The following is an 8,608-nucleotide window of genomic DNA, read 5'->3' on the forward strand; positions in this document are numbered from 1 at the left end:
TCGGACCCTCGGTGGCCAGGCTAGGTCTCCCCACCCACCCCCCGGTTCCCCTGGAAGTGGATGGGGAGGCGCCTGTTATGGGAGCAGTTTTGGGGAGGGACAGTGTGCTTGTGAAAGGTGCTTTTTTTTTTTTTAGAGACCGGGTTTCCCTCTGTCACCCAGGCTGGAGTGCAATTGCACAATCAGCTCATTGCAGCCTCCGACTCCTGGGCTCACGTGATCCTCCTGCCTCAGCCTCCTGAGTAACGGATTACAGAAGGGCACCACCACACACCCAGCTCGAAGGATGCATTTCATTCCCATGCTTGCTGTTGGGGGGATACATGTGAGGGTCCCTATATCTGTCACTCAGTGTTTTTTCAGTGGGTGGCCTTGGGCATCCCTGCAGTCACACGTGGCTGGGTCGCACAGGGTGCTGTTTGGTGACCCCAGTGTGTGCCTCAAGACCTCAAAATTCAGTCCTGACCCACTTAGCATCCCAGAGCCTCTGTTTCCCCAGCTGGACTGGTTGTGGGGAGGAGTCCATGGACAGAGCCCTCGAAGGGTGCCTGGTCCGTGCTGAGCGCTGGAAGGGTTTGGCTTTATTGTTGCTGCCTCCATCTGTGTTGGGAGTTTGGGGTAGGGTGTGTCCCGCCAGGCCAGCGTTGTCTGTGAGCCTGGAGTATGCCAGCTGTGTGCCTCGGTGCCTCGGCCAGTGCCAGGCAGAGCAGGCCCAGCGCCCTGGAGGCCCAGGAGAGCCAGACCGAGGGCCCCCGGTGGGCGTTGTCTCCTCAGTCCACGGCCCAGCGGAGTCCCAGGAGTCTGGGCTGCTCTCCTGGGCCTCTCCAGGATCAGGGGCCCCCTGCCCGTGGCCCACGTGGGGTGGTGGGAGGCAGCCGGATCAGGACCTGCTCCGGATTCCCTGCCGTGTCCACCACACGCAGGTTCGGGAGCCCCAGGAAGGCCTCGGCCGTGATGCTCGTCATGTGAAGCCTGTTGGCCCTGCACAGAGAGGCGGTCATGACCCTCCCAGGCCCTCCCCTGCTCACCTCCACCCCTCCGGCCACCCTTGGGGCACCTGAGGAAGAGGGCACGCAGGCGGGGTGTGCTGAGGAAGGCCTCGGGGCCCACGTGGCCGATGCGGTTGCCCTCGAGGTGCAGCTCCTCTAGGGCCTCAGGCAGGTCCGGGGGCACAAAGGACAGCTCGTTGTGGCTGAGGTCCAGCATCTGGGCAGGGGGTTATAGATGGCGTCGTGGCAGCCCCAGGCCTGGGCCACTCAGCTCAGCTGGCCCCCAACCTCTCTGAGAGTCCCCTGCCCCCTTCATACCAGCCTGGCCCTTCTGCCCCCCAGCCCCCATGATTGCCAAATTCCTCCCCTCTGCAGAGGTAAACTAAGACCCTTCCCGGGAAGGCACAGACAGACAGGTCCCCACTTGATTAAATGAGTCAGTCATTGAATCGCGCCATACCTCTCTCATCACTTTTTTTTTTTTCAAGAGACAGGGTCTTGCTCTGTTGCCCAGTCTGGAGGGCAGTGGCCTGATCACGGCTCATTGCAGCCTCAAACTTCTGGGCTCAAGCGATCCTCCTGCCTCAGCCTCCTGAATAGCTGGGACTACAGGCATGTGCCACCACGCTTGGCTATGTTTTTTTGGTAGAGATAGGGTCTTGCTATGTTGCCAGGCTGGTCTCAAACCCATAGCCTAAAGCGATTCTCCTGCCTTGGCTTCCCAAAGTGCTGGGATTACAGGCATGAGCCATCTCACCCAGCCTCCTCATCACCTTCTAACCCACTCTTACCATTTTCTTGTTCTGATTGCTTTACCAGCTAACTAGAATGTTTGGGACATGGCAGGGCAGGCAGAGGGATGGAGGCGCCCTGGGGACAGTGTGGTTAACCAGCCTGTGCCTGACCTGGAGGGCCTGGAGCTCATGCCAGGTGCCTGGCCCGATGTCGCCGACCCGGAGCCGGTTGTGCGCCAGGCTGAGCTCCCGCAGTTGGTCCAGGCCGGCCAGAGGCTCGGGCTCAAGCATCCGCAGCTGGTTGCGTTGCAGCTGCAGGGTGCGCAGGCCAGTGGGCAGGCCCATGGGCAGCCGGGTTAGCTGATTCCCCGCCAGGTCGAGGCTGCGCAGGGCACGCAACCGGCGGAAGGCCCGGTGGTGCACGCGGGCGCTGGCCAGGCGGTTATAGGCCAGGTTAAGCTCCGTCAGGCCCGGTGTGGCGGCCAGGTCACGGGCACCCAGTGCGGCCACGTGGTTGTGGGGCAGCACCAGGGCACGCAGGCGGCGGGGCAGGGCCGGAGGCACGCGGTCCAGCCCATTGCCATAGAGGTGCAGTGTGTGCAGGCCCCGCAGCGGCCGCAGAGCCCCGGCGGGCAGCCCTGAGCTCCCCAGCTGGTTGTGCTGCAGCAACAAATAGCGCAGACCACGCGCCCCGTGCAGCCGAGCCGCCTCCACCTGCTGGATGCGGTTGCGGCCCAGGTGCAGGATAGCCAGGGTCCGGGGCAGGCCGGCGGGCACTGTGGTCAGCTGGTTGTGGGAGAGATCCAGGTATTCAAGACTATGCAGCTTGCTGGAAGGAGACAGGGTCGGTGTCAGGTGGGGCACTTGGAGTGGGGTGCCTGACAGATTTTGGCCGGGAGGCTGGCGAGTGGTCCTGAGACAGATTTAAGCTGGAGATTTCGACTTGGGAGTGATGCGTTGAGAGAGCTGGGTGGGAGGTAAACTTGGGGTGCCCAGGGCAGATTCCAGCCTGAGAGTTAGCTATGGGGGTGACCAGGGTAGAGCTGAGATGGAAATGCATGTGAGACTTACGATGTCAGTGCAGGGCTGTGGGGAACAGGGACACCTACACAGTGCTCTGCCGAGCCCAGTGAGCAGCAGGCACTCAGTAAATGAGGCCGTGGCTTAAGAGCCAGCCAGGGAAGGGGGACTGAAGGTTGGGACCCCCGACTGTAAATTCTCAGCCCCTGCTGCCACCCCACCAGCCTGTACCTGAAAGTGGTGGCATCCAGGCCGCTGTCCGTCAGCTGGTTGTGCTGGAGGTAAAGCTCGCGGAGTTGAGTCTGGCGGCTCAGGGCTCCTCGGGGCACCTTGGAGATGAGATTGTTCTGGAGAAGGGAGAAGAGAATGAGACTTGAGTCTGGGATGAGGGCAGCGGGAAGCCACAGACGGCTCTTGAGTAAGGGAGTGACGGGGAGCTTGCCTTGAGCTCAAAGTGATTTCCAATAAAGTGATTCAAAGAAAGATAACTCCGACCACTGGCATTCTGAGGGACAATTGGGAAGGATGGAAAGCTAGGAACTGGAGGCGTCCCCCTGGAAAGAGGTGAAGAGAGTCTGGCCCAGGGTGGGACCTACAGTAGGGCTACCTGCAGGTGGAGCCGCTCGAGTGAGGGCGGCAGGCTGGGCGGCAGGTAGCTGAGCCGGTTGTTGGAGAGGCTGAGGGTGGCGATGGCCTCGGAGCCGCGGAAGGCGTCGGGGGGCAGGCCAGCGTTGCTCAGCTGGTTGTTGTGGAGGTACACGGACCTGAGGAGAGCCAGGCTCCGGCCACCAGCCTGCCCCTCGCCTCCCACCACCCCACTCCCGTACCACACCCTGCTCAGGGTCGCCTTCAGTGTGTGTGTGTGTGTGTGTGTGTGTGTGTGTGTGGAGTCTGTGTGAGAGTGTAATTGTATATGTGTGCATGTGACTGTGTGTAGGTGTGCAGGTGAGTGTGCATGTGTGTTGTATGAATAGCTGTGTGTGCATGTGTGTGAACAGTGTGCATGTGTAAGTGTAATGAGTGTGTGCATATGTGGAGTGTGTGTGCACGTGTGTGTATGTGATTGTAAGAGTGTGTGGGCGTGCATGTGTGTATGTATATGCAAGAGTGTGCTATGTGCCTGTGCATAAGTGTGCATGTATGTGCATGTGATTGTAAGTGTGGGTGTGCATGTGTGCGTGCTTGTGCATAAGTGTGCATGTGTGTGCATGTGATTGTGTGCATCCGAGTGTGCAACTGTGTGTATGCATGTATGTGCATGTGTGCATGTGATCGTGTGCAAGAGTGTGTGCATGTGTGTACATATGTGCATGTGTGTGCTTGTGTGTGCATGTGATTGTGTGTGTGTGCATGAGCATGTGTTCATGTGGTTGTGTGTGCAGGTGTGTATGTGAGTCTGTGTAAGTGTGTGTGTGTGTCCCTGCAAGTACTGTCTCCACCTCACTCTGGAGTTCTGACAGCGTACAGGGCCCTGTCTCCCCCCTCACTCTCCTCCCAGGGTAGAACTATGCCGTCTTCCCACTCTCCAAGGCTACGGATCTGCCCCCAGTTAAGCCCTCCAGGGCAAGGCATTTTGTTTTTGTTTTTGTTTTTAATTTTGAGACAGAGTCTCACTCTGTCTCCCAGGCTGGAGTGCAGTGGCACGATTTCGTCTCACTGCAACCTCCACCTCCTGGGTTCAAGCAAGTCTCCTGCCTCAGCCTCCTGAGTGGCAGGGATTACAGGCGCACGCCACCACACCCAGCTAATTTTTGTATTTTAAGTAGAGACAGGGTTTCACCATGTTGGCCAGGCTGGTCTCAAACTCCTGACCCCAGATGATCCTCCCACCTTGGCCTCCCAAAGTGCTAGGATTACAGGAGTGAGCCACTGTGCCTGGCCAAGGGCAAGGTCTTAACTCCCTCATTGCTCCTAGAACCGGAGCGTGACCCAGACGTATCTGAGGCCTGGGGGCCTGGGCTGGGCCAGGGTCTACCTGAGTGCCGGCTTCTCCCCAAAGGTGAGGGGGAAGATCTCTATCACTTGGTTGGCAGCCAGATCCGCGACGCGGAGGGACCGGGGCAGAAACTGAGGGGCCACTGAGAGCTGTGGGGACACAGCCCACAGCCACACTGGTCCTGCTGCGCCCTGGCCCCACCCCTTCCCCAGCAGAGCTGTCCCCTCCACACCCTGGGCTGAGTGACCGAAGCTGCACCCTCACTGGGCTCGGCCTGCGGGTGGGGCTGGGGGCTCACCTTGTTGTGAGCCACGTAGATGTGCTGCAGCTGGGTGAGGGACTCGAAGGCCTCGTCAGGCAGGCCTGGGAGAGTGGGGGGGCAGTGAAGGGACCCCAGGCCTGTCTTGGGTGGAGGGGAAGTCTGGGTTCCCAGCTGCCCCAGGACTCTCAGCCGGGAACTGGCAGAGGCTCCCCAGGCCCTCAGATCCCCTCCTCCCCATCCCTATTCAAAAGCCACAGCCTCCAACCCCCACCCCAGCCCCTGAGTTTCCATCCTGCTCAGCAAAGGGCAGTTCTGGGAACTGCCACAGAGCTGCCCGCAGATGGGGCGGGGGAGGGGGATGGCAGCTGAGACCTCGGTCGGTCCTACAGCCCCAGAGAGGCCGCCTCCCTCTGCCCCCTCACCTTCGGAGGAGATGAGGTTGTTGTGGAGGTTGAGGGTTCGCAGGCCACTGAGGCGGGACAGCTCATTGTAGGGGAGTTCCTGGAGCTGGTTGTTCTGCAGGGTGAGAGTTGGGGTGTTCACACCCATGACCCCATGACCAAGTGACCCCAAGCACTGATTCTCAACTTCCCATCAGCCCAAACCAGCCCCATACCATCGTCACCCCCACAGTTAATCTCAAACACCCCATCACCCTGACCCAGTCTTATAACTGCCAAGATGTCAAACCCGAAACCCCCACAATCGACCCCAAATGTGCCATCACCCCCACAATCAACCCCAAATGTGTCATCACCCCCACAATCAACCCCAATTCCCCCCAACACCCCCACAACCCCAAATGTGCCATCACCCCACAACCGACCCCAAATCCCCCAACACCCCCACAATCAACCCCAAATGTGCCATCATCCCCACAATCACCCCCAAATGCACCATCACCCCTACAATCAACCCCAAATTCTCCAACACCCCCACAATCAACCCCAAATGTGCCATCACCCCCACAACCAACCCCACATGCCCCAGCACCCCCACAATCGACCCCAAATCCCCAACACCCCCACGACCAACCTCAAATGTGCCATCACCCCCACAATCACCCCCAAATGTGCCATCACCCCCACAACCGACCCCAAATGTGCCATCACCCCCACAATCGACCCCAAATCCCCCAACACCCCACAATCAACCCCAAATGTGCCATCACCCCCACATGCCCCAACACCCCCACAATCGACCCCAAATCCCCCAACACCCCTACAATCGACCCCAAATGTGCCATCACCCCCGCAATCAACCCCACATGCCCCAACAATCCCACAATCGACCCCAAATATGCCATCATCCCCACAATCAACCCCACATGCCCCAACACTCCCACAATCGACCCCAAATGCGCCATCACCCCCACAATCGACCCCAAATGCGCCATCACCCCCACAATCGACCCCAAATGCGCCATCACCCCCACAATCGACCCCACATGCCGCAACACCCCCACAATCGACCCCAAATGCGCCATCACCCCACAATCGACCCCACATGCTGCAACACCCCCACAATCGACCCCAAATGCGCCATCACCCCCACAATCGACCCCAAATGCGCCATCACCCCACAATCGACCCCAATGCACCATCACCCCCACAATCGACCCCACATGCCCCAACACCCCCACAATCGACCCCACATGCGCCATCACCCCCACAATCGACCCCACATGCACCATCACCCCCACAATCGACCCCACATGCGCCATCACCCCCACAATCGACCCCACATGCCCCAACACCCCCACAATCGACCCCACATGCCCCAACACCCCCACAATCGACCCCAAATGCGCCATCACCCCCACAATCGACCCCAAATGCGCCATCACCCCCACAATCGACCCCAAATGCGCCATCACCCCCACAATCGACCCCACATGCCCCAACACCCCCACAATCGACCCCAAATGCGCCATCACCCCCACAATCGACCCCACATGCCCCAACACCCCCACAATCGACCCCAAATGCGCCATCACCCCCACAATCGACCCCAAATGCGCCACCACCCCACAATCGACCCCAAATGTGCCATCACCCCCACCATCAACCGCACATGCCACAACATCCCCATAACCCCAAACTCCCCATCACACTAACTCCAAACAACACTATAACCGCCAAGATGTTGACCCTAACACCACTAATCCTCAGTCCCCGACAGCTTCCAGCGTGCCCACGCTCACCCCCTCATCTTGGGCGTGCAGAGCCAATCTGCCAAGGCAAAACTCCATCACAGCCAGCTCTGCACTGCCCTCCCGCATGTGTTTTCCTACACGCCACCACGCTCCTCAGCCCCGGGGCACCCCTCCAGCTCCCCTCACCTCTGGGTCTCAGCCCTGGGTGCCCCCACTCCCCTCCCTGGGCCCCACCTGCAGGGAGAGGTGCTGAGCGGCTCTGGTGATGTTGTCTGGGAACACTCGAAGGTCCAAGCCATCACAGTCCACAGTGTCGACTCGGGGGCAGGAGCAGCGTGGGGGACAGGCCCGGGGCGGGGGCTGCGAGCTCTCCCCCAGGTGGGGGAAGGCAGCGTCCTCCATGCCGGCGACGGGCAGGGGGCCCGGCAACAGCAGGAGCAGCAGCAGGCTCAGCCACTGCGGGGGAGGGAGGGTCAGCGTGTCTCCAGGCTGGGCGCAGGGTCGCCATGGTGACTGGAGCATCCCCTCCTCGGGGAGGGTCTTGGTGGGGAGGCAGTGGCCAGTTGGCAGATCGGGGGTGGGGGGGCAGGCAGGCCCCACCCTCAGACCCTCCCGTGCCCCACCTTACCATGGCCAGCCCTGACTCTGCCGTCTCGCCCAGGCTGCTGACCAGGACTCCCTAATGGAAACCAGGCGGTCACCTCCTGGAGCCTCTGCTGTGGCCACCACCGCCCCCCATCTCCAGACCCAGGCCACCCCCTACAACAGCCTGTTCTCCCGGGGCTTTGGGGGAGCTGGCCCACCCCCTTCCCCGCCCTGGGGAGGACGGGCAGGCGGCCGGATGGGGTGGTGAGGACAGGCCAGCCCGTCCCCTTGGTCCCCCCCAACAACCACCCCATCTCTGCTTTCGTAACCTCAGCCAGCCTGGGCCGGGCCACAAGAACAAGGAATGTTTGGGGAAAAGCTGAGATTCGTCCTGTCTGGTATTTGGGACGACCGCAGGAGTAGGGGTGGGGATGGAGGGATGGGGGGAGCTTCGGGGCACAGGAGAGTTCCGAGAAGCAGGGGCGGGCAGCAGCGAGGGATTAGGGAGGCCTGAGCTTAGCCTGGCAGCCCAGATGCCAGCCTGGGAGCTCCTGACCAGGTCTGCTGCCCGGCACCCACCTCCCCTCTGCTGGCTGGTCTTGCTCCAGACACCCGCCCCCTCCTCCCCCCGCAAATGGCCACAGCCGCCTGGAAGGAAATTACATATATCCAGGCATCAGCCTGGTGGTTAAGAGTGTGAGCTTGGTGCCAGCCTGCCTGGGTTTGAACCTGAGCTGTGCCACCTCTCAGGGCCTTGGTTTCCCTTTCTGGGGTAATGGTTGGCTCACCACCCCACATTCTCCCACAGTGTTGTAAGGATTATATGAAGTGTGCATTCAGAACAGTGCCTGGCATATCCCAGGGCTTCCGCACCCATGGATGGGGGTGACAAGCTAGTCTCCACCTAAGGTCAAATCTCCCAGACCC

The 8,608-nt window shown here is 60.5% G+C and overlaps 1 protein-coding gene across 12 annotated transcripts; it reads right to left on the reverse strand.

Annotated features, from left to right (window-relative positions):
* Positions 1 to 279: 279 nt before the first annotated feature.
* Positions 280 to 7,991, reverse strand: PODNL1 (podocan like 1). Of its 12 annotated transcripts, none has more exons than XM_024238005.3 (10): positions 7,725 to 7,963; positions 7,331 to 7,552; positions 5,364 to 5,457; positions 4,978 to 5,042; positions 4,719 to 4,828; positions 3,351 to 3,507; positions 2,975 to 3,090; positions 1,895 to 2,552; positions 1,058 to 1,206; positions 280 to 981 (listed from the first exon to the last, which is right to left on the reverse strand). In XM_024238005.3, exons 1-10 carry the CDS (start codon positions 7,725 to 7,727, stop codon positions 831 to 833), a joined length of 1,725 nt encoding a protein of 574 aa, XP_024093773.3. In that variant the 5' UTR covers positions 7,728 to 7,963; the 3' UTR covers positions 280 to 830. The 12 variants fall into 12 exon arrangements, with proteins under 12 accessions (XP_024093773.3, XP_024093772.3, XP_024093771.3 ...); XM_024238004.3 differs by having other exon boundaries at positions 4,978 to 5,078; positions 7,725 to 7,962; XM_024238003.3 differs by having other exon boundaries at positions 7,331 to 7,988.
* Between the last annotated feature and the right edge of the window lie 617 nt (positions 7,992 to 8,608).

Source organism: Pongo abelii, chromosome 20 (genome assembly GCF_028885655.2).
Source record: "Pongo abelii isolate AG06213 chromosome 20, NHGRI_mPonAbe1-v2.0_pri, whole genome shotgun sequence".
Taxonomy (NCBI): domain Eukaryota; kingdom Metazoa; phylum Chordata; class Mammalia; order Primates; family Hominidae; genus Pongo; species Pongo abelii.

Coding starts and splice junctions, on each gene's coding strand:
- PODNL1 (XM_024238002.3), bottom strand. CDS start 7,618: ATGCTCCAGTCACCATGGCGACCCTGCGCCCAGCCTGGAGACACGCTG. Junction 3,091..3,350: donor TCGAGCGGCTCCACCTGCAG/GTAGCCCTACTG, acceptor TCCCTTCTCCAG/AACAATCTCATCTCCAAGGT. Junction 2,553..2,974: donor CTGGATGCCACCACTTTCAG/GTACAGGCTGGT, acceptor GTCTCCTTCCAG/CAAGCTGCATAGTCTTGAAT.